Here is a 26,102-nt window from a genome sequence, read left to right as displayed (position 1 = left end):
AATTTGAATAGTAGAGTGCCTGGTATCTGGTAGGCAGACCAGAGCACTCGTCAGGAGAACTATGAGATTCAGGTGAGGGTCAGATGCCTTGACAATCCCAGCAGGTCTATAACAAGAAGACCTGCGGCTTGCCCACAGTTCATGATATACATATGTATTTGGATTTTTTTTTGCATTGTGACCTAAGCATAACATCCCCCCCAAAAAAACCCCCAACCCCTTACAACCAGACTTCAACAGGGCAATCTGTACATCAGCTGTAAAATCTGTTGTCATGACTTGATGATCTTGGACATTTTAAGTGATATTTCCACCCTCTTGTCTTTTTATTTCTCCAGGGGGTATTTTTGAATGTGTGGAATCTGGCCCAACGGGAGCAATGGGAGCAGAAGAACTGGCCTTCAGATTTGCTGTGAACACAATCAATAGAAACAGAACTCTGTTGCCAAACACTACATTAACATACGATACTCAGAAGATAAATCTCTATGATAGTTTTGAAGCATCCAAAAAAGGTATGTTTCTAAGAGTTTTGGAGCAGGGATGGGAACCTTTCTTTTCCCCTCAGTCCCAAATGGCGTGTGAGCAACTTTCCGGGAGCTGCACAGTGGATACCTGGTGAGCAAGGCCTGAAGCAAAAGTTGGTAGGATATTGGGATACTTATCTCTGCACAGTAAGCTACATCCTGGCCATGCAAAAATAAGAAGTTTCTACACACATACATACATATCTACCCACCCTTGCGGGTCACTATCAAAGTTCAACAGCACATTCCAGCCCGGAAAAAAGCACTCAAAAATAGAGAGGAGGACCAGTGAGGGTTATGGTCTGGAGAGGTGAGACATGGCTTGGTGGAGGGGCATGGTCTGGAGTGGGCCTGTTGGAGAGGCCTAGAGGGCCACATTTAGCCACAAGGCCTGATTTCCCTCCTGCTTTTAGAGGTTAGCCAATGGGTGCTTGGTTTCCCCGTTCATTGGTTACAGCACAGAAGCCAAGCCCACCTTAGTATGCTGCTTAACTGCAGCTCTGTGCACTTCTCCTGTCATAGGTGCCATGGGGGTGTGAGGCCCCCTCAAATTTCCAAGGAGGGGGCTAGTGCCTCCCAAAATTCTGTGGTGGCTGTGCACACACCCCGTGGCGTGCGCACATGGTGTGCTTACATTGTGCTTATGTTCTGCCGCCCTGGCCCCCACACGCTTGTCTCGTATAAAAATTCATGGCTGGCACTGATCTCTATAGCAGTGGTGAGGCAAAAGCCATGAGTACAGACGTCTGTTGGTGAGAGTCCCATGCCAGTGTGGTGTAGTGGTTAAGAGTGATAGATTCGTAATCTGGGGAACCGGGTTCGTGTCTCCGCTCCTCCACATGCAGCTGCTGGGTGACCTTGGGCCAGTCACACTTCTGTGAAGTCTCTCAGCCTCACTCACCTCACAGAGTGTTTGTTGTGGGGGAGGAAGGGAAAGGAGAATGTTAGCCGCTTTGAGACTCCTTTGGGTAGTGATAAAGCGGGATATCAAATCCAAACTCTTCTTCTTCTTCTCCTGGCCTGCATACACATGCAACAAAGTAGAGCAAGGTACATGACTGAAAGCCATGCCAATGAAAGTAATTATTTCTTCCATCTTCACAGCAGTCTTGTGAGACAGGCTTTTGATGCCCTTTATTGAGGAATGGGGACCTGAGGCAGGAAGACTTTTTTTGACTTAAAGGGGTTGTTGTCCCGGGTCTCCTTGGCACAATTCCCACACTTTGCCCACTTTCATAAGTGTAGTTTGCATGGCTTCAAAACAGCAGTACATCTTTGCCGGGCATTTCTATAAGATGGAAGAAGTTAGAAAGGAAAGGTGCATAGTTCAGATACCATGGTGGCTTTATTGTGACAGAAGTCTTAACAACCATATTGATGTTTTCAGCTGGGGCAGTAGCTCATGCTTAGTGACCAGGCAAATGTTCTTATCAAAAGTATTGTTATTTTAGACCTCAACCCAGTTAAATCACTCCACATACTTTGATTTCAGCTGGTATAGTGCTGTTGCAATAAGTTTTAATTTGGCTGTATATCAGACTGCCCATCAGCTGGATGCCTGGAATGGAGTACAGATGGGAAATTAATTAGATTTTAAAAGCACCATACCGATGAAAAATCCCTGGGCAAGAGCAGAATTTGCTGAAGATGTCGTTTGAACTAAGAATGCTAGAAATGCAATCAAAATTCTTGTTAATACTTTTTTTAAGATCACACTGTTAGCTTAGAATAGAATCATTGTAAGCCACATGCAGAAGAAATGTGCCTTTCATGGGGTTTCTTTAAAAGTCTACTGGGAGGGAACAATTTGCCAGCTATCACTGCTTGTTACAGGTTCCATCTTGTAGCATTTTATTACAGGTACAAAAGGTAGATGCATTAGTGAACAATACACTTCAAAAAAAGTTCATGCTTAGTAGTTACAACAGTGCGTGCCCATGCTTAGAAGCGGCAAACTTCATGGGGAAATTTGTATCCCATTGAAATCTGTGACAGACTTCCCACTGGTTTCTAATGGACCCAAATTGGATTGCGTCCAATGACTTTTACAGAATTGTGTCTTATACTCAAACATCATAGAAGGATGTTCTGTATTGCACAGCATGAACTGCATAGAAAAGAGCACCGCACGCCTTATTTTTACTGTATGGTATTGTATTGTTTACTTCAACTCCTTTCTACTATTACTGAAAGAGGCTAACCCCACTACAGCATTTCAATGCTAAATTAATTTAAAAACAAAACAAAACTACCAGCCTTCTCCCTCTCACCAAAGACAGAATTATTATTTCTCTAGGAAGAGGCTCTATCTGGATATTTCTTCTAGATTATGGATATCATGTACTTAGCAAGGAATTTAGGAGTAAATGTAGCATAAAGATACCCTCACTGAACTTGATTCTCCTTATCCAGAAAAGATGGACACATTAAAATGTGCAAACAGCACATCAATAAAATGATCCCTCCCAAGCAATATTCAATGGCTTCAAATGTAGCCACAGTGATGGTGGATTCACCTCCACAAGGTGAAAAGGAAATAATTCAAGCTAGATATCAAATTCCTTAGCAATCCAAGGTGGACTCTTCTACCGCATCGCTTTTCTCTTTGTGTGATACCTAGTGCAGGTTGAGATGCACTGAGCATTTGTAGCTTACATATCGTATTAACAAATACAGACAATAAATGCACAGAATGAGTTGTGCTAATTGCAGTACTAGGGCATTGTCAAAAGCCCTGATTTTACATGTCAGGGAAATTATGCTCCAGGCAGATAAGCGTGTGCAAATGTTTAGAACTGGGTGGTGCTGGTTAGTCTTAATGGATGCACAGGTGACTAGGTAAGACAATGCAAACAGCAGCTTGTGAACATGATGCCCCAAGGCTAAGGGTTAGCTAATAACAAGCTTGAGTGTTAGAAAGCTAATGTTGAAGCAAAGACGAGAGTTTGCAGTGTGGATCCTATAGTCCACAAAACTGATCATGCAAATGTTTGAAGCCAAGGGAACCAAAAATGCCAAAATCCAAGTGGATGCGCTGGCAAGGACACTAGATAGCCTCTAAGCCCCATGGACATCTGTTTTGATTGTGGTAGAATCCCTGCCTCCTTTTTAAGCCTCCCAGAGAGCCACAACAACAGGTGAACAGAGATCTGTTGACACTGACAGATCACAATGTGCACATCTCTAACTTAATACTTAAGCACATATTCTCAAAATGTAGTTACTTTGTACTTTGCCTGTAGAGAGAGACTTGCATCAACAGCAAGCCTGCTTGAGCAGATGACTGCCTGAAAAAACTATCACTGTGTGTGTTATTCTCTGCACACTGTTAATCATACTTTCCTTTCCTTTCAGCTTGTGATCAGCTCTCTCTTGGAGTAGCAGCTATCTTTGGACCTTCACATAGCTCTTCAGCTAATGCAGTGCAATCTATCTGCAATGCTTTAGGGGTTCCACATATACAGACGCGCTGGAAGCATCAGGTTTCAGACAACAAAGACTCATTCTATGTCAGTCTTTATCCAGATTTCTCTTCACTCAGCCGCGCCATCCTTGACCTTGTGCAGTTCTTCAAGTGGAAAACTGTCACGGTTGTTTATGATGACAGCACAGGTAGGTATCACCGTAGGACATTATGTAGCTGTATTTGAGGGCATGCATAATGCGTCATGTTCCTCTAAACAAGCAAATAAGATGTGATTGTGAGATTTTGTTGCGGAACAATAGAAAATGAAATGCACAGATTCATCCTACCTACAACTCCTTCATTATGCATCACTTTTTCTATATATTTGATTTATAATGAAATGAAAAAGGGAGAGAAGGATTTCAGATCACCGCATTAAAAGCTAGAGGTTTATCCAATTATTTGTCTAGGCATCTCAAGTCAAGGAAAACATCTGAAAATTTCATGAGGACAAACTCCTTTTTCCTGTTCCAGGTAGAAAACAGATCAGGAAAGATTATCTGTTTTATGTATGGGTGTCTTTATTAAACAGAGGACTCTGTGACCCTCGCCGTTTACATTTTGTAGAAAGATTTGCAGTTGTAAACCTGCAATTTGTTTTCATAAAGACTGCAAGCAAACCAGAGGTGTTCATCTGTAACATTTGGGGGGGGGAAACAAACCCCAAAGGGTGCAGGTTTTCGCATATACATCAGGAGCTCCTGTGTTAAGAAGCATTGGCCACAAAGTTGGGATCAGCTCTGTGTGCTGAATGTATATGTGCAGTTGTCCCTGTCCTTACTGAAGTTTACTAAGAAACTTCATATGCAAAGGGAGTTTTGAACACTATACATCTTTCAGGGTTCACTGAGATGGGCAGTTGGTGGGGAGGGTCAGTTCCACACACCTGGCCTCCCAGCAGCAGTGTCACTCCAGCTTACTGGAAGGAAGAGGGGTGAAGCAGTGGGGAGCCTGGCACTGTTTGGGTGCACCAGTAGGAGTGCTAGATTAGCTGTACCAGTGCATCCACACTGTTCTAGCCTCTCCTCCCTCCTTCTCTCCAGGTAAGTGACAGTGATGCTGTTGCCAGGAGGCCAGGTGTTCAGCAATGCCCTCCCTGCTGGGTGCTCCTGCACCAAGTTATATCTGGTGATGTAAATATGAGTACATAGGTCTTACTTTATTTTGGTTAGGTGTGTTTGTTTCTCCAGATCTGTAGAGTTCTAGCCACAGAAAAATGGGAAGGGCTGTGGTTCAGAGGTAAAGCACATTCTTATTGTGATTCCCCTACCAAGTACAGTGAATGGCTACTAGATGGAGGATGTTTCCAGTAGTGGCACCCTGGCTGTAGAATGCTCTCCCAGAGAGTCCCACCTGATGCCTACCTTGATAACCTACCTTGACTCAATAGAAAGCAACTTCCTGTGTTCCATACAGCACTAGCAATGTCATGGGGGAGACTGGGAAAGCTGTGGAACATTTGACCACTGTTTCCCCTAGCAATAAGTCAGTAAATTATCAATGTGCTTCCAAGCCTCATAGGTGCATATGTACAATAGCTCCCCAGAATTCACAAACCTAAGTGGAAGGATATTTAACAGCAGGGAGATCCTAGGTGATTTTCATCTAGCCAAACCCTGGCATTCAAATCTTAAGGGTGGTATGCCATTGGTGCCCTTATATTTATGATGTTTGCACTTATAGGTGTATTAATACAGTGGGCGCCTCTCCTAGTGAAGAAGGGAAATGTAAATCAGCTGCAGAGAGCTGCAGGGCTCTCCAGAACAGAGGGGAAGGTGGCATATGATGCTGCAGGGGAAAGTGGCAACAATGGAATCTCTTCCGTTGGAGGAGGACTCCACTGGATCAAACAGGTTTCCATGAATGCAGGAAAACTAATTAGACTACACCCTTTGAAAAGTGTGCATCCCTTTGGCAAAATCTCCACTTCTTCAATCTGTTAACACAATTTACAGGCCGCATGTTGTATTAAAAGTCATATTATAAATGCTTTATAGGAAGCCATTCATAATAAACTATTTATGGTGGTTGTAAGCATGGCACAGTCCTGGGCAGTTACAGAGTGCTGTGTACTTTAAGGGTGAATCATAAATAATTAATAATAATAACAATAAATATCTGATTTACAGGCCACTTGTTTCAAGCACTGAACAAGAACCTGTTAAGGGAGTGATAAACTATAGTTATAACAAAAAGGGATTTTATCTGTTGTACTTCATAACTATCTATTTCATTTTTAATGAGCATGCTGCAGATACATTGTTTATCAATTGCCTGAAAATGAAACCTTAATATCAAGGGAACTCACTTTCCCTGTGATGTTCTTCCTCATGGCAGAGCACATATCTCAGGACCATTGTCTTTGCAGCAAGGAAGACCTGGGGCCTTAGTCATCTGCAAATCTGCAGGTTTTGTTTGTGTCTGTTCCAGCAGTGGGAAGGTCTGAAAGTGGCCTCAAAGCATGTTCAGCCTTCCTACTTTCTTGTTCAGTGTGAGAAGATTGGTGGAGCATACACGATCAGCACATGCAGGACTGTTGGGGCAGGATTGGAACAAGGGGTGCCAAGTTGAATACAATATTGGGGGGCCAGGTAAGCCCCAACCCACATAATCCATCACAAGATGGACACATGCACACCATTTGAATGGCAATGCCCATCAACTGAGTGGGAGGCCTCAACTATTTTATGAGGGGGCAAAGGGACCTTGGCCCCTAGGAGTTGGCTCCTATGATTGGCACACACACTCCTTCATTCCCTCAGCAGTTGGTGCCACAGTTCATGCATATTTGGCTCAACAACTGAAGAGGATTTCAGTCTGTGGCAAACTTTGCAATTTTGCTCCAGATCTCAGCATTGCTGTAGCTATGGAAATATCTTTTTCTCTCTCTGAGAATTCTAAGCAAGCATCCATTGATTTGTGCTAGTGATGTACTATACCATCCCTGATGTGCACCTGCAAAATACCCACACATTTTAATTAAGTCTGCCTCTTTTATGTCAGGTAAAGCAAATGGCAAAGCTTGATCTCTTGTATTCCTCCCAAGGTCTAAAAAGATGAAATCCAGCTTTCCCCCTGGATTTCTCAAAAATCCAGTTACAAGAGCTAATCTTCTCTAAGCTGAAAGGAGGAGATCAGTCCTGTTCTAAAGAGTACTTTGTAGACAGTAAAGTTTTGAAGCAGGATTTCAAGTTGAAGCCTCTGTGGGGTAACAAGAAACCTGTTATCTTCCCTCCTGATTTGCATAAGCCATTACTTGGTAGTACCTTTTGGTTACATAGTTCAGTGACATCTAATGGCATATGCAAATGTGTTGCTATAAGTTGAAAGGGGTATTTTCTTCCTCTATTTTGCCAATTAGCATTTCCTGAGGTTGTAGGTGAAAGATTTAAGCATCCGAGAAAGAGCCTGTTTGTGCCTTTGAGTGAAAGCCAAAGGTGGAAAGATATGATTCCAGAAATGAAGTGCTTTTAAGGTTATGTGCTGGAATAAAACTCCTCCCCCCCAAAAAAAAAATATCAGTTATGCTTCAGAGGCTCCCCTTTTAAAGTTTTCTTTGTCTCTCCCTCCTCTTACATAATTAAACAACATCAAAATAAACAAGGGTCATGAGTAGGATGGAAATGTGCATTGATCAATGAAGGGAAGTGTTCAGTGCAATTCTATAGATGTCTACTCAAAAGCAAGTCCCAGTCAGTTCAGTGGAACTTCCTTCTATTTACCTAGAAGTTGAAGTCATTGAACTCCATAGGATTTCTGCAAATATGTATAGCATTTCACTGTTAGCTATCCAAACATCAATTACTTCTTAATTATACACCCTTTCTCCACTTATAAGCCAATGTTTTGTAGCTGTGAGGGCCAGTTTACAAAATACCAGTAACCAAAATCCAATGTATGTACTTGCTTGGAGGAAGGTGACTTCTCAATTAGGAGGTCACCGTTTATATTGAAATTATTGAAATTGCTGTTGGATATGTGCAGAATCTGCTGTTTTACACTCTCTTTTGGCTTTTGAAAGTGTACCTGGGAAAAGTCAGGATGGTTTGAATGAAAAAATACAGTGTGAGCTGCCCTTGGTATGTGTGTGTTTAAACACAGTTGTATTGAAGTAAGTTCTACTCTTAGCAGAGCCACTTAAATTAACACACTAATGCTACACATGCCATTTAATTCCCCCCTCCCTGACATAGCATTGCTTTCATGTAGATTATTCTCTTGCTATCCTATAATGTGAGCCATGTGAAATGGAAACATTTACATGGGTATTTTGCTATCTTAGTAGAAGTAGCTTTGTGGAAAATAATTGCACATGCCCTGTGGTGGTTCCTGTTACCATACATCAGTAATATGATTGTTATTATTTTGAATGGACAAGCAAGTACCGTAAATTTCGCTCCATAACACGCAGATTTTTCCTCCTAGAAAGTAAGGGGAAATGTCTGTGCGTGTTATGGAGCGAATGCCTACAGATGGCGGGGGAATCTGCTGCAGTCGTGAGCAGTCCATGGCTCGCTTTGAAACAGCAAAGCGGGTGTAAGAGGCTCCTGTCAGCTAGCGGAGCCGGGAAGGAGGGAGAGAAGCAGAGCGGGAGTTGGCTGCTTTAAAACAACCCCTGCTCTCTGTCCCTGCCTGCAGTTTTTTGCTGTCCGATTTTGGATTAGCCACTGTAGGGGCTGTGTGTGTGTGTGCTTGAGCTATCGTTCTCCTCCTCCTGCTTCCCCTTCACTCTCCCTGCACCCCTGCGACTTTAGAATCGACACTCTGTGTCTCTCTCTGTGTGAGAGAGATCGTTCTCCTTCTCTGCTTCCCCTTCACTCTCCCTGCGACTTTAGAATCCACACTCTGTGTCTCCGTGTGTGTGTGAGAGAGATCGTTCTCCTTCTCTGCTTCCCCTTCACTCTCCCTGCGACTTTAGAATCCACACTCTGTGTGTCTCTGTGTGTGTGAGAGAGATCGTTCTCCTTCTCTGCTTCCCCTTCACTCTCCCTGCGACTTTAGAATCAACACTCTGTGTGTCTCTGTGTGTGTGAGAGAGATCGTTCTCCTTCTCTGCTTCCCCTTCACTCTCCCTGCGACTTTAGAATCCACACTCTGTGTGTCTCTGTGTGTGTGAGAGAGATCGTTCTCCTCTTGCTTCCCCTTCACTCTCCCTGCGACTTTAGAATCCACACTCTGTGTGTCTCTGTGTGTGTGAGGGCTCCTTCTCCTCTTGCTTCCCCTTCACTCTCCCTTTGACTTTAGAATTGACACTCTGTGTGTCTGTGTGTGTGAGGGATTGTTCTCCTTCTCTTGCTTCCCATTCACTCCCCAGCGCCCCTGCGACTTCCAGCGCCCTGCAACTTTAGGGCCAGTTCTCTCTCTCTCTCTCTCTCTCTCTCTCTCTCTCTCTGTGTGTGTTTTGACCTCACTGTGCTTGTTGGGGGAGAGTGTTGGTCGCACTTTTTCTTGATTTGTCTCAGAGTGGTTACTATCGTGGTTTCCTTGCTGGGGAGGAGGGAGAGACGCAGAGCCTGCTTGTTCTAAAGGAGCAAAGCCGGAGAGGAGCCTCTCCTGCATTATTAGCAGCACCCTTCTCCACCCCCCCCCCACGTGTGCTCCTTGTCCCTTGAGTGCTTTTCCTTCCCTCCCCACTTAAAACGTGGTTACAAAGCACGGATCCACATGGATCCTCAGGATTTTTGCACTCGGTCACCCCAAATTCACCATCAGATCACATAGCATGTCCATTGCTACAGCCTGCACAAAAAACACACACGCACCCACTGTTTCATGGGGCCGCAATGGCGCAAAAACGTGGTTACAAAGCATGGACCCACATGGATCCTCAGGATTTTTGCATTGGGCTACCCCAAACTCACCGTCAGATCACATGTCTGTGGCCACAGCATGAACCACAAAAATCATACATCCACTGTTTTGTTTAGAATATTTTTTTCTTGTTTTCCTCCTCTAAAAACTACGTGCATGTTATGGTCAGGTGCGTGTTATAGAGCGAAAAATACGGTACTACAGCTTTTACTACACTTAAATGCATCTGAATTAAATCTTGCAGGCGAAAAGTACAAAAATTCAAGGTGCATGGAACTTTTGATAACCAAGAAGCCAATCCACAGGACTCTTTAACCTCTAAGTTAACCTCAATCCACAGGACTCTTTAACCTATGGATTTACTTGGTTGGCCCAGCAATTATAGTGCAGCTTTCAGGAAAATAGTAACTTGTAGCCTTCCCTCATCATGGAGCTTCTTTCATAAGATCACTACATTCAAAATTGATGGGGAAACATATTTCACAGTTACTGTTGCATCTTGAATCAGCCCAGGGGCAGTCTAGTTAGAAAGACATGAATTACAATAATAATAACTCAGTACGGCAGAAAGCATCTCTTATGAATCTACAGATGATATTGGCAAAAAGCAATTTATGCTGGTAGAAGCCTAAATATAAATGTTAACGGTGTTTTTTGTTATTTAAAAAAAGGTATGTGTATGTGTATGGCATTTTCATTTCACAAAGAACTCAGACCTTTACCTCTCCCAAATGACTTTGGCATTCAACAGAAGGCACTGTAAAACACACTATTAGTAAATAACACTTTCCAATCCGTTTTGTAGGGTGTGAGGCTATTGATTCTGGGTAGTATCATGTAGCTTTGTATCCTCTCAGTACAGAATATTTTAAGTGACCTATGCAATAATGCCAAGGGCAAACACAATTAGTAATTATGTGCTAGAGCTAATTACTGCATGGTGCCTTCCTTTTAATGGAAAGCTATTGTTTTATTAGTTCAGTATTGTTTAACTGTATTTGTTTCTCAGTGTTAAAAAGCAGAGAAAATTTATATTTTAATTATTGTTTTGATGGCTTTAGCGTCTCTGCATTAAGAATCTGTCATGACTGTGAACATTAATTTGACTTACATTTAAATATTCTGCTTTTTTATCCCCATAAATCATGTGAAGTTCATTGAGACTCTGATGGAAGGAGAAGCCTGGCTGATTGTTCTGAAAGTAAAGAATAAGAATCTCATGCAGCTGAATAGTGTCAGGAATTGTCTGTGTGACAGCAGAGAATGTACCTCCCTCCCCCCCTTTTAAAGTGAGATCATGGAAAGGGTGTATTGTTCTGGTTCTGACTGTTGAAGTATAGCATATTTTGTTTCCCCTAAAAAATTAAATGGGACTCCATGAAGCCAGAGACACCGATTTGACATCAAAAGTCTTTAGCTGGAATATTGTGAGGGGGCGGGGGGATGATGCTCAGCCTGATAACGTAAAGGAAAAAGATCATATGCAACTTAAATAGGGCACTATATTACTGTTCAAATGTGTGTGTATCTTTAATGTCACACATTTCTCTAAGTCAGTCTAGCTAGTATAACCCAACAGTTACCGGTAATCTCTTGTAAGGGCAATTGAGACTCACAGGTGAAATCAAGGCACAAAAGGCAAGGTCAGATCAAACAAGTAAAGTTGCGTTAAAAGTCAACAAGATCAAGTCACAGCAGGCAAGAGCCGATCAAGACAGGGAAAGTCCATTCAGAGTTTCTTTTAGGCAAAGGTCAAAGAAAAGCAGGAACTTGGATAGCTCCATTGAGTGAAGCTGTGTCCTGCTTTCATAGCTGTAGAAATACATTGTCTGCAGGAAATACATTGTCTGCTTCTGCAGGAAGCAGAATCCTTTCATAGGCTGACAGGGTGTGTCCTATGGTTGACTCCACCTCCCTAGAGGAGCTGGCTAGGTACTTAAAGGGAGCTCATCTGATTGTTGACCTCTATCAGGCTTGGGAAATGAAGATACTGAAGAGGACTCAACCTCTGAGCTGGTGGATGACTGCAGCAATGTTGTCCTTACTCAGGATGGCTATTACCAAAGTCCGCCCCAAGGGAAAGGAAGCCCACCACCACTTGGGGTAATGGGGTCCTTGCTGGCAGGGAGGGGAGTGTTTTCCCACCCCATTCTACCCACTTGCCTCTGGAAGCACTGTTCACCCACTTGTATTTTAGGACTGTTCCAAACTAAAGACAAAGCCCATCAAACTATATTATAGCATATATTTTGGAAAGTGGTTTGTCTGTTTGTTTTCTAGATGCTCACGTGCCTAATAATCATCATAATAATGGTAATAATTTTATTATCTGCACCCCTTGTATCTGACTGGGTTGCCTCAGCCTCTCAAGATATCATTGCTAAACCTGGTATGAGGGTTCCTGAGATGACATTCTTCATTGACATTCAGGTGCCAGGTGCCATTTTGATTCAAGATGGTGGACTGAAACATCACTTTGATGTGTCTGAGCCTGTTTCTTGACATAGTTTGGGCTGCCTCTTGAGATAGCGTCGCCAAATTACACTACCCATTTAAAAACAACAATATATTTTTGATTTCTAACAATTCCCAGGCAGTGCCCGGAACTCCCCACTAGTATTAAACAAATCAAATAATAGGTTGCAAATTAATTAAATATCTTCAGTATGCTGTCACAAAGTCCACATTCCAGCTTTTGGTTTTTATCATTCATTTAGAGAATATGCAATATTCATTTAACTGGGACTATAAATTTAATGTGCAGGTTTCCTGAGACTGAATTATTTTATGTGCTTCCTCACTCTTTTTTAATACATAAACTCTGGAAACAGAGATCTCGGGAGATTTTATTTCTTGCAGTCACAGTAACAGATGACTTTGGCCTCTCTCCCTCTCGCGCTCCCCCTCCTCGTGCAGTCAGCTGTTCTGCACATGGATGCCAACCACTCTGAAGATCACTGTTTCCCCTCCATCAACTTCTGTGCCTGAAAACGTTCTCATTGGGATTCTGCACCACTTTTTGCTGCATAGTGATAAATCCTCATCCTCAACATTTGGCAGTTTAGGGAACAGTTTTCACAACATACATTTGGTTAACAGCCCTCATATATTTTACTGTCAAGACCGATTTTGCTATAGCATCTCCACAGGCACATGCTCAGTCAGTTTATACATAAAATAATGGATTAGGAGGGGGGCATGTTAAGCCATCAGTCCAGTTAAGTAATCATCCAACATATGCATGTAATGTTGCCTGTTTAATGTCCCATTCTTATCGAAAGAAGGAACGAAGGTCTGATTTCAACACTGAAAGGGGTGCATAGTGAAGAGAACAGATTCTCCTCTCTACAGTGGCTTACCTAACCACAAGTATTATCCTCAAGCACTTATTCCCTCAGCCGAACTTTAATACTAGAAATAATTTGGCCTGGCTGGAAACCATCTAAGGGAAAGTACAGTAGGGATGTGAACCATAGACAATGGGAAGGTTTTGCAACTTGCATACCCCTTTTGCAATTTCAAATCAGATCCCCTCTTCCTTCTTTATACATTGCTAGGGCAGCTCTGTTTTTCAACACAGAGCACTCCTGTCATCACATATAGAATTGCTTTGCATTACAATATGCTCTCTGTTATTGAGATTACATGATTGTTGACTCTGCTGCTGATATTTCTTCTGCTTTGTTCCATTCATCCTGCTCCTTTCAATGTGGTATTCCATTTTCTTCTGCTCCCTTGTAATCTTTCACCTTGCTGTATTATTTGTTGCCCCCAATACAGTTATTCCCAGACGGGATATCTGATGAATTGGCTTTCGTCTTGTGTATGTTTGCTGCTAGGCATGATATTAAGCGCAACATTTCTGTGTTGTAGGCTGCATTTTTATAGCTTCACTCTGTTCTTCCTGGGAGTTATGTGACTATCAATAACCTTGTATGAATTCTATATTATATTATATTTGTAACCCACTTTCCTGCTGGCACAAAAAGTAGCATTCAAAAAAAAAAGCAAACTCCAAACACAGATCAAATATAATAAAAAGTAATCATAATGACAGAACTTGACTGAGAAAAGCACAAGCTCTCTACCTACCTACACACCCTACTGCCACCCCCAGGTCTCCAAAGCAAAATAATTTTAATATTTCCAGAAGGCTGGGAGAATAATGATCAAGTGTGCCTGCTATACAAAAGAATTCTAAAGCCTGTGTAAGTGCAAGGGATGAAACGGCCTGCCTCACATTTAAAGTTGGGGTGGGGTGATCTGTATGAACAACTGCTCATTCATAAGAGGACGCCACAGCTAATACTTCCAGAATGAAAGGCCCAAATCTCCCCATTGCTGTTCTCTGGAAACCAGACAGCTGAGATCCCTCTTGCCAAGTATAAACAGTAAAACAGAAGCTTTGTGTGCAAAGGTCCCTTGTTTAGTTCCCAGCATGTCCAGGTAGAGCTAGGAGATATGAACAGTCTTACCTGGATATGAACATTAGTTGAGTATTCACTGTGTAATATATGGAGAACTTGCAACTCTTGTCACGTCTTGATGTACTTTCCTTTAGCTGTTGTTGAGGTTGTTTTCGGAGAAATTCTCGTTCCAATTTATGCATGTGCAGCAGCCTTCCAGCTGGCCGGCTTCACACCCTGGATGTGCTTGCCTGCCTGGAACATCCTTGAACTCTGACAATGCCTCTTGCATGTCTGGATGGAGAAAAGGGAGGGCTGCAAGAATGTCTGTAGAAATTAGCCTATCCTACAAAGGTAAAATTTGCAATCATTGCTCAGCTCACTTCCACTTCTGCCCCACCATGCACTGGTGTGTGGTCTTTGGATGATTTCCCAGAACAGAATTCAGCCCTCAGGGTGGAAAATGTTCTCCATCCATGCTGGGGAGCTTTTGCCAATCACTATAGACAGAACTAAGGTAAATGGACCAATGGCTTGACTCTCTTGCTATGTTCTTCTGCCCTCTGCCAACTCTGTTCTTCCCTATCTTCTGTGTCACCATCTTTCTCTGCTTCTTTCTTGTCTAAGTTTAAACTTTAAAACACATTAGATAACTTCCCACAGCCTTGACTTAATTATGTTAGATGCTTCCCAGGAGGCTTTTTTTTAAAAAAAGAACCTCTTGCAGTCTTTTTACAAATGGAAGATGATAGTCAAATAAAGTCTATGGAGACTTCTCTAAGATTCAACTGATAGTTAATATATGGTAGTCAAGATCTGTGAACATATGGTAGCTAAGATTTAAGAACATTTTGTGTATTGCTTTCTAATGACAGCCCAGAAAAGATAATATCTGCTGGCTGGTATGTAGGATATGGTTAACACCAAATTAGTGTATGTATGTTGTTGTTGTTTAGTCGTTTAGTCATGTCCGACTCTTCGTGACCCCATGGAGCAGAGCATGCCAGGCACTTCTGTCTTCCACTGCTTCCCACAGTTTGGTCAAACTCATGTTGGTAGCTTCGAGAACACTGTCCAGCCATCTCGTCCTCTGTCATCCCCTTCTCCTTGTGCTCTCAATCTTTCCTAACATCAGGATCGTTTCCAGGGAATCTTCTCTTCTCATGAGGTGGCCGAAGTATTGGAGCCTCAGCTTCACGATCTGTCCTTCCAGTGAGCACTCAGGGCTGACTTCCTTCAGAATGAATAGGTTTGATCTTCTTGCAGTCCATGGGACTCTCAAGAGTCTCCTCCAGCACCATAATTCAAAAGCATCAATTCTTCGGCGATCAGCCTTCTTTATGGTCCAGCTCTCACTTCCATACATCACTACCGGGAAAACCATAGCTTTAACTATACGGACCTTTGTTGGCAAGGTGATGTCTCTGCCTTTTAAGATGCTATCTAGGTTTGTCATTGCTTTTCTCCCAAGAAGCAGGCATATTTTAATTTTGTGACTGCTGTCACCATCTGTAGTGATCATGGAGCCCAAAAATGCCTCCATTTCACCCCCTTCTATTTGACAGGAGGTGATGGGACCAGTAGCCATTATCTTAGTTTTTTTGATGTTGTGCTTCAAACCATATTTTGCACTCTCCTCTTTCACCCTCATTAAAAGGTTCTTTAATTCCTCCTCACTTTCTGCCATCAAGGTTGTGTCATCTGCATATCTGAGGTTGTTGATATTTCTTCTGGCAATCTTAATTCCGGTTTGGGATTCACTCAGCCCAGCCTTTCGCATGATGAATTCTGCATATAAGTTAAATAAACAGGGAGACAATATACAGCCTTGTCGTACTCCTTTCCCAATTTTGAACCAATCAGTTGTTCCATATCCAGGTCTAACTGTAGCTTCTTGTCCCACGTAGAAATTAATGTATAGATAATTCTAAATCATTGCCCTTTTCCTCTTCCTTTTTATTGACTAGTGTACTAGTGTAACTAAATATACTAGTAAGATACACTGATTCAGGAAGGGGTTTGTGTCAGAATCCTTTGCTAAAATGAAGGGGAAAACCCTTCATTTTAGCCATGTCTTGAAGTCATTGTGATGTCAGTTGACTGACCGTCAACTGATGTCAGTTGACTGACAGGTAGGCAATCTCAGGAGACGAATTCTGATAAGGACCTGGCCAGGGTAGCCAAAAGGTTTCCCACCCCTGGTGCATCCTGCAGTTCTGCTTTTTCTGTGAATGGGGCAGACACAGTATGACTTCCCCATTGCATTTAGTTTGGCTTTCTTGAGTGACAATAAACATGTCCATCTTTTGCTGATTCTTGTACTAGCCAAACTGTTTCATCAATTTGGGAAGCCTAACTATTTTACAGTTGGTCAAAGTTTCCTCTCCTGTAAAGGCATGTGTGTGTACATTTAGTTATGGACCAGTTTTATGAGATTTAACAGCAAAAACTATGCCTTACCCTCAATATATAAAACAATCCAGTAATCACGTGGGGGGGGGCACATATATCAAGGATGAGGAATCTATGCTTCTCCATGTGTTACTGAACTACAGCTCCCATCATCCCTGACCATTGGCCATGTTGGTTGGGGCTGATGGGATTTGGAGTCCTACAACAACTGGAGGGTCCTAGGTTGTCCGTCTTTCATGTAACACTTCTACTTAACTGGTGCAGAAATGGCTTTTAGATGAGCAGGAAAATGCAACTTCGTTTGCAGCCTGTTGTTCTACGTGAAATATTCTTGTACAGCATTAATGAGAATGATAAATAGCTTGACAGGCTGGCCAGGTGTCATGGCTGTGGCATGTAAGGTTGCTGAACAGGAGACCTGGGTATTTGGAGCAAATTTGGGATGCTTGTTTCCCAGGGCTGGCGGAAGTAGAGCATGAAGAGGAGGCGATGTGATTGATCTCTTTAGAAGAAGTTGCCAGCTGGAGTGCTTGCAAACCGCTCCTCCTATTTCTCCTTAAAGTCAAATTGATGGCAGCTTCTGAAAAGAGCTACCATTCACACATTTTTCTAACCATTGAGCTGTAGAGCTGAAAGCACAGTTACTCCTAAAGAGGAGGAACAGCTTATTTAAAGGGTCAGAAAGAGACACATATGGTGAAACAATGGCAGGGAACAGACCACTGTTCTATGCAGCTGTTCTTTCTAACCTGTTTTTAAAAAATGGTTTTGGAGTGGCAATTCATCTTACAAGGGTACATTTTATTTTTCTTATAGTAATTCTCCCTATCAAATATGCAGCCATTTATTTCCCCTCTGGAATTTAAAATGGTATTTTACAACCTCTTACTTCAGTCTAGTTAAAAGTGCTACTTTAATTTTCGAGGGGATTTCTACCCCAGGGTTTTTAAAGTCTTTGTAGTCAAGCAATCATCTAAATTGATGTTATATTTCTAACAAAAAGCTCTTGCATATGTTGTAACACTTCCACCTCCTTCCCTCCCCATTTCACAGTCTCTCATTCCTCTAACCTGTTACTGTGGATGAATTATACATTGTTTTTAGCTCTGCGGTTAGAAAATATATTGTGGTAAAATAATTGAATCTATTACCTGTAGAATTATGGCAGCAATACAAGACAGCATAACTCCCGGCTGTTTGGGAGTGGGAATGCTGTTGACTGAAGGGACTCTTGGGATTGAGTGAGTTTAATATGTCAGTAGGCAGGGGATTCTACAGATAACAGTACCATGTGCTTTGAGTAACATGGGCCTTGAGCAACAGGAACTGTGTGGGAACAATAGGGGTAGAAGAAGCCTCAGGCAGTGCCAGTTGGAACCCCAGAGATTGTGCAGAAATAGCGTGTGTAGGGTTTATTGGAAGGCCAGATATGATATCAACAAATGCTCCCTTCTACTTCTGCAGTATGTGTAAGTTCCTCCTATTTTACACACAATATATCTTCTGATTTGTTCCATTACTTCCACTATGCTTAGGATTGTGAATGTTTGTAAAAAGTTAAGTGAAACCCTTGGTAGGAACAGGAGCTTCAAATTGAAGAACGTACCCTCCAACATTTCTCTGATGAAAATAGGAATGCCCTATTTGATGATGATGATGATGATATTTGTACCCCACCCATCTAAGTGGGCAGATTCCAACATATAAAAAAACACAATAAAACATTAAACATTAAAAAATTCCCCATAGAGGGCTGCCTTCAGATGGCTCAGGGATCAGATAACTCCATACCCACCAGCATTTCTCCTATGAAAGTAGGGACGTCCTAAGGAAAAGTGAGGGATGCGGGTGGCGCTGTGGTCTAAACCACTGAGTCTCTTGGGCTTGCCAATCAGAAGGTCACGGTTCGAATCTCCACGATGGGGTGAGCTCCTGTTGTTCGGTCCCAGCTGCTGCCAACCTAGCAGTTCAAAAGCATGCCAAAAAGTGCAAGGAGATAAATAGGTACTGCTCCAGCAGGAAGGTAAATGGTGTTTCCGTGCACTGCTCTGGTGTCGGTGTTCCATTGTGGCAGAAGAGGCTTAGTCATACTGGCCACATGACCCGGAAAAACTGTCTGCGGACAAACGCCAGCTCCCTTGGCCTGTATAGCGAGATGAGCGCCGCCACCCCAGAGTCATCTGTGACTGGACCTAACTGTCAGGGGTCCTTTACCTTTACCTTTTAAAGGAAAAGTGGGACATTCCAGGATCAAATCAGAAACTGGGACAGCTTCTGTAAATCCAGGACTGTCCCTGGAAAATAGAGACACTTGGAGCGTCTGTGCTCACTTTCCTGAACCACCTTGATCAGTCCATCTTTGTTCAAGTAGAAAAGTGCCCCAGCACTTGCCTACATGGATTTCAGTAGTCAGTAGATCTTACTGTATATCGCCAATGGCCATGACAATGACTACATGGATTGCATTAAGCTATAGCTTGAGATTTCTCTTGATTTTCTTTCTTTCTTTCTTTCTTTCTTTCTTTCTTTTTGAAAAGTATGTCTGGTTATGTCTAATGGTTAGCTCTAGGCTCACTGAAGTGTGAAAGCACTTATACTAGGAACTGGACTGAGACCACTTCAAATCCATTGTATTGTAAACTTGCTAAAGTGCTTTCAGATAACGTGGGCTGAATTCTTTCACATAACGTTTCTGATTTTCTCCCGCTAGCATTCTGCTCTAAAAACCTGTGTGGTAAAAAAAAATATCTGTGCAGCTTAGTGTGAAAACCGTTTTTCCTGCCTTTTTTATTTTTTTAGGTGTGAGCTAAAAATAGCTTTCAGTGCCCTGGACAGTCATGTTTATTTCCCCCCCAAAATGGTAAAAGCAAATGGGTGCTAAAATCTATTAAGAGTGTTGTGGTGAATATATATTTCTTTTTTAGAACTAAAATCTTTTCCAGCCATTTCTCACATTCATCTAGTATGATTTTGATCATTTTCAAAAATAGAGACATCCGTACAGAGTATTATCTGTACAGAGTATCAGTCCATAGTAGAGTTATACTTTGACCTATAGGCATAGAAACAGTGACATTTCAAATTTAAGTAATTCAGACTTATTTTTTTATATATATTATGTTTTTTCACTACACACATAAACCATAGACAAAAGCAAATACTTTGAATACAATACTTTGAATTTAGCAATATGAATATAGTGTTTGTTTTTGCATGGCCCCACTTTATACTATAGCATTGTTACTATGCAGCATATGCCTTTTTTTGCTAAGACCTGATTAATCCTTCTGCTGCTGTTATGGATCAACACACACACACACACACACACACACACCATGGCAAGGGGTCCTTGTGACTAGTGCAATCTATGTAAAGAGGCTTACTATTTTGATTGCCCATGCAAATGCCTCACCCTCCTGAGAGATGTTGGCATAGAAGCTTTCTACTCAAAAGAGTCAATCTACATGATAAGACCTCTTAATATGTTATGACAGGGTTGACTGAAGTTCCTTCCATGCAGAACTTAATGAATGAATGACTGTAGTGAATGAGGCAACCCCATGACTGATTTAGAACACCGGTGCAGAGTTTTTGTATGAATGTCCATGCTGGTCTACAAAACCAAAGCTGCATGTAAAACCAGATAGATTAGTCTTTTAGAGTAACTAGTGTGATTACAAACTATTAGTGTAGCACACTGGTATAAGTGAATTAGAGGATTGCTACATATTCTTCAGTAGAAAATACCCTAACTCCCAGATAAGGAAGATTTGTCCATATCTGAGAAGGTAATCCGAACTCAGGCTGCTTACTGTCTATCAATATTAGGAAAGAAGGAGGCAGAGAAGCTGCTTGGAGTTGGGTTTTTATTTTTAAACATGAATTTCCATATTCACATGCCAGTGAATGCAAAAAGGAGGAAAATTTGAATGTGTAAAAGCTATAAAAGGGGGGGGGATCCAGCTGCTCTTACAAGATCATATTTTCGCTTCAACAACTTAACCTTGGGTCTCCTTTGTCTCTTTTTCTGCTGAAAAGGTCTCATTCGATTGCAAGAGCTTATTAAGGCTCCATCGCGGTACAACCTGCGACTAAAAATCCGCCAGTTACCAGCTGACACAAAGGATGCAAAGCCCTTGCTCAAGGAGATGAAAAGAGGCAAGGAATTCCACGTCATCTTTGACTGCAGTCATGAAATGGCAGCAGGCATTTTGAAACAGGTAATTACAACCCTTTCCTAAATACAAAACTAAGGTAAGCCAGAGACGGTATTGAAGCAAAGGCTTGGGAAACCTGGTTATGATGATGGAGCCTCGTTAGCAGTAACTAGAGTTATTGTCATGGCACATGAAACATTGACTCTGGAATGGTCAGCCTGTGGCCCCTAGTGCTGCATGAAGCCCTCTACCTAATTTCATGAAGCCCTTGCCCTAGTTTCAAAAGCCTTCTGTCAGTGATTAGTTCAGACCTCTGGAAAGAGCAGTCTCTTGTTCCTCCAGCAGCCTGCTGGGTGGGGAGCAGTTGAGAGTGATAGTGCGTGCGGGTGGAGAGAAAATCAGAAAGACAGCCGGCAAGAAAAAGAGGTGGCAGAAAAGAAAGTAGACTGAGCCACCTTTGGTTTGGTGCCCCATGTGTCTTCAGCCCCATCTATTGATTAGTATATGGACCCCAGCAGGTTGCCCCAGAGGGAATGTAGTTCTCAATCATTCCAGGGTGCAGTCTGATGGCACATGAGGCCACCACTATGTTGAAGTCTGAATCTATGCCTGGATAGGAGACTGTGATATAAAAGTAAGAAAGCAAAGAAACAAATATATGGCTTCCTGTCCCTGCACTAAACCCATGCCAAAAGCAAATCAAGGGAAAAAGGAAAACATTCATTCCTCAAATGGCTCTTGAATTCCAAACCATAATATGCAGGAAAGGTGCCTCTATATGCTACCAGAAGTATTCTAATAACGTGGACTCTTTACTTTAGTCTGGCAGGCTGCTACCCTAGAGAAAAACTGATTTATTTTCACCTCTTCTTCTTCCAACCGTTGTTATGTAAAGCCTCAATATACCGTATTTTTCGCTCTATAAGACGCACCAGACCACAAGATGCACCTAGTTTTGGGAGGAGGAAAACAAGAAAAAAAAATATTCTGAATCCCAGAAGCCAGAACAGCAAGAGGGATCGCTGCGCAGAGAAAGCAGAGATCCCTTTTGCTGTTCTGGCTTCTGGTATAGCTGCGCAGCCTGCATTCACTGCATAAGACGCACACACACATTTCCCCTTACTCTTTAGGAGGGAAAAAGTGAGTCCTATAGAGCAAAAAATACGGTATCTGAATTGGTGTGGTCAGATTGCTTGCACTCCACAGTTTCATCTGTTTGGATGTGGTCAGCGTTCACCAAGAACCTCTCCCCAGTCACATCATAACAACAGCAGTACTTTAAAATGTTGACACCACAGAGAGTTCCAAGTGAAGAGGAGAACATTTCTAGGAGGTCAGAACCTAAAAGCACTGAGAAAGTATTATGGTCTATAATATAGACCCAATATTGGGACATGTGCAGTCTCCAGAGTGCCTTGTATGTGGTAAGGGTGTTTTCGAAAACAGGTCCACACCATGACATTGGTGAACTGGGTCCCATACTGACTTGCCCACTAGAAGGCAGAACTATTTCCACCTGGGCTTGAAGTGAGTGACACTGCTGGAGGAAAGCAATGTAAACCTTAAGCCCTTCATTCAAATTAGCAGGACAGATTTATTTGGGCTGGGTCTGAGTCACATGTCAACCTAAGTCTTGGTGTTTTCTACAAAATAGTTATTCACAAACTCACAAAATGTGCATTACGTTGGTTTTATTATGATATCTCGTTTATTGGACATGATAGTCTGCTCTAGCCAGAAGTTCATATCTTGCAAAGAGGTGGGTAAATATGTGCACCTTTCCTTTCCTTGAAGCTTTTGTTTGGAGACTGCCGTTGTTCAACCACCTGAGCAGTGGAGATGGAAACTAATGAAAACTTACTTTGTCGCCTCTGTCCCGTGGTCTTACTTGTGTTCATAGATACAGGTGAGATCTTAACTTTTTAGTCTGTTCATGGGAGGAGAATTGTGCTCACGGAAGGGATCGTCTCAGCAGTTCTGCCTCTGTTCACAGATCAAAAAGTTAAGATCAAAGCCATACTTTTGTTGGATCGCAGCCTAAAAGTGCAACAAAAATTGCTGATGTCGTTTGAATATTCATACGCTTTAAAACACTTGAGTCCAAAGTGTTTACTAGTTTTGTGCTAGCTAAAAACCCAGCAACCTGAACAATAAGTTAGTCCATCAGCCAAGTTGCATTATTTATAATGGACCAATAGGCTGTAGGTGAGCAGCAACTGTGGCTTTTATTAGTTTCTCCGTCAGCAAAAACAGCCCTGTACTATATAAGTATTAGAGCAAAGTGGAACCCTGGCTTTAACACTCCCATCTCCTTTACACAGTAAAAAGATTTTCTTTGCTGAATTATCTCTTTCCCATCTTGCTTATTAATGGTGAGGATTTGTTCTGCCTAATGCTCCAAATATACAAAACCAATTCTCAGGCTACTTCCTTGAGCAGATCAGGAACATTGACTTGAATATATGCAGCCATGGATTTACTTTTCTTAGGAGAGCACTTTTTGCATATGAATTATTTTGTTAAATATTTCTTTTCTTTCCCTCTTGATACTCGAAGCACTCTTGTTCATTTAATAACACAAGTGTCTGTGTCTTTTTAAAAAAACTAGGCTTTGGCACTGATATGTGAAGTGCCCCCCCTACCTTTCCACCCGCATTTGAGTTGATTATGTGGGTAACAGCATGATGAGAGTTTCCTATTCTGAATCCATGCTACATATATTTTGCAATGAAGAGCCCTGCAATGCATTCAGCTGGCAAAGGATGAAGGCAGTTGCATTTTAATACTCCTATTTATTTTCACACATCTTATGCAAGTTGCCTTTAAGACTCAGTGGTGTTGTCTAGAACCAAGCCTTTCATCCCCCCAAGCCTTTGGTGTAGGAAAAGAGAAGAACAAACACAGCTCTCTTTGCTGACTTCCTTGGAGCATGAGGTGGCACAGCATAAATGCCTCCTCTGAGTTGCCCCCTCTCATGCTCCAAGGTCTTTGATGTGGGGAGAAAGATGTAAAAATTCTGCTGCAACTCTGCTCTGGAATATCAAAGCAAGCAAATTAGCAGCCTTTTCTGACCTCGCCTTCTCCGTTGAAATCTTAAGAGGCTTGTGAGCCGGGGTCTAATATGTTCCTGGGCTGCATCTGACCTCTAGCCCACATACCCATGTGGGTAGGTGAGAACATTACCCTTTACGTCTGCTGTAGCTTAAGAGCCAGAAAGTGGCAGTCTGATGCACTTGCATGTTTGTAATGGAGAATGAAGCCCACTCTGGGGTTTTGGTACAAAATGGAATAGACTTCCCTACCCCTAATCTATATGTGGCGTACATTCCCATCACTGTGTAGCAGTCCTAGATGCTGATTTTCAACCCTTCCTCTTAATTCTTAAAAATCCATATCAGAAGAATAAAGTTATTAGCCATAGAGCATGGTGCTGATAACACCAAGATTGCAGGTTTGAACCCTGTATGGGACAGCTGCATATTCCCGAATTGCAGGGGATTGGATCAGATGATCCTCAGGGTCCCTCCCAACTCTACAATTCTATGATTACTTACCAAACAAAGAAGATGGGTACAGTAAGGCTTCAGGGATATGTTTTTAGCCCCAGCCTCTGAGGTCACACCAATTTCCCCAGACTCTCACATATTTAGGCTGCAGCAGGGAGCCTCAGGGAGCTGTGAAGGTGTTCAACCTAAACTAATGAAGTAAGAACCACAGGACTTTGGCAGCAGGGCTGAAAGTGCTGCCCTGTTGTATCAGTGTTGTCTTTTGATAAACAAGGCCTGAAATAGGCTGTTCTTTGTGCTTCTGTTTGATTGTCTCTTGGTCCTCAGAACAGCCTTAATTCCTCTGAGGAGCTGCCCTGTTTGGTGATCTTTCAGGCATTCTTCTCTGTTTTGCCAGTCCACCTCACAGAGGGAAAACACTGCAGAGAGAAGGTGTGACTCAGTCACAGGGATGAAGCAAGGCACCTTCCTGATTCTTGTCATTCAAGACTCATCAGTGCTCCTTTGTGTACCTCTTTACAGCTCTATTTAGCTTCAATTTCAGCTCATATATTCACAATAGCTCTTCCTATTTTCATCCATTTGTCTACATGACACCATCTTGGTGGATGAAAGAAGTTAGTTCTGACCACGGCAACATTAGACTCAGTCTCACTTATTAATCCAAGAAATGATTATGGAAAATCTAAACTGCACAGCTGAAGCTGATGTGCTGCTTAGAAAGATTTGGAAATAACACTGGTGAGTTGGAAAGTAGCCCTGGTGCTTTATATGAGCCATTAACGCTTAAAAAATGTGCCTGCAGTGCTTGAAGCTTAAGTGCTGCTTGTGGGGTAGGGTGTTGAAGTGTTCTGTGTTTGCTGCCAGCCTTCAACCTCCCTTTTAATTGAGTAATATTGCTCACTTGGAGTAACTCTACATTTTTCTCATTATGTATCCTTTCTGGTGAAGACGTATAATAAATACAATTAATGGAACCATTCTCAATTCAGATTTTTGGTTGGCAGCTGAAAGCTCCCATTAATATGTAAAACTGTAAGCTTCTTTCACATTTGCAGCCCTAAACAGTTCACTAATAATCTTTCTATCAGCAGATTTGCTTCATAAATTCCTTTAATAGCAAGTAATCTGCTCCAACTGCTAAGGAATGATTTGCTTGACCTAATTTTAATATGATTCCAGCCCTATAGTTTCATCCCAATGGTATTCTTCAAAGAGCCTTTCATTATTCATATAGGTGTGATTAAAAGTAATGCTATGTGTAACCTTAGAAATATTAAAAGCAATGTTATGTAACTTTAAAATAATAATAATAATGTGTGTGTTTGATTCCCCCCCTTCCCTTTAGGCTTTAGCAATGGGAATGATGACAGAATACTATCATTACATCTTTACCACATTGGTAAGTAGCTTATAGGAATCTGCTGGCGGTCTCAGACAAAGGCCTTTGGTTTCTTAATTATATTGCTTGACAAAGTGAAAGTGGTCTCTAAGGAATAGAAGAGAAAGAAGTACTGAGTGTTTTCTCCTCTTGATTTTGATAAGTTGCAGCGGAAGCTCTGGAGGATGGTTTAATTAATGTTCGTAAGTATTATTCTGGAAAACTGACACTCCTTGCGACGAAATTGGAGGGCAGAACTGATTTTACAGTTTTGCAGACAGTTATTTGTTCTGGAGAAACTCACAGCATGCAGTTCAGAACGAGCAAATCACTTCTCCTTTCTTTTTGGAGGAGACTTGTTTGATCCTATTTGTTTTGCAATAAAAAAATGTTTGTCAACACCTGGTAATGTTTCGGGTTTTTAGACAGCTTGTTG

At 42.0% G+C, this 26,102-nt stretch overlaps 1 protein-coding gene and 1 long non-coding RNA gene across 5 annotated transcripts in view; both read left to right on the top strand.

The window, feature by feature from the left end:
- The window catches only part of GRIK2 (glutamate ionotropic receptor kainate type subunit 2), a 462,985-nt gene that overhangs the window by 174,640 nt on the left and 262,243 nt on the right, over positions 1–26,102 (top strand). For all 4 annotated transcript variants that reach the window (XM_082216617.1, XM_082216616.1, XM_082216618.1 and 1 more), the window contains exons 3-6: positions 339–515; positions 3,882–4,139; positions 20,661–20,842; positions 25,634–25,687. In XM_082216617.1, coding sequence (XP_082072743.1) covers positions 339–515; positions 3,882–4,139; positions 20,661–20,842; positions 25,634–25,687 — 671 coding nt within the window. The remainder of the gene's footprint in view (positions 1–338; positions 516–3,881; positions 4,140–20,660; positions 20,843–25,633; positions 25,688–26,102) is intronic.
- LOC309529037 lies at positions 8,379–9,200 on the top strand. The gene is made up of 2 exons (XR_014218053.1): positions 8,379–8,695; positions 9,115–9,200. It is a non-coding gene; the product is annotated as an uncharacterized lncRNA (long non-coding RNA).

The sequence above is a fragment of the Podarcis vaucheri genome, assembly GCF_965113315.1.
Source record: "Podarcis vaucheri genome assembly, chromosome: 3".
NCBI lineage: Eukaryota > Metazoa > Chordata > Lepidosauria > Squamata > Lacertidae > Podarcis > Podarcis vaucheri.
Note: the sequence above shows the minus strand (reverse complement) of the source record. Positions and strands in the feature narration are given on the sequence as shown.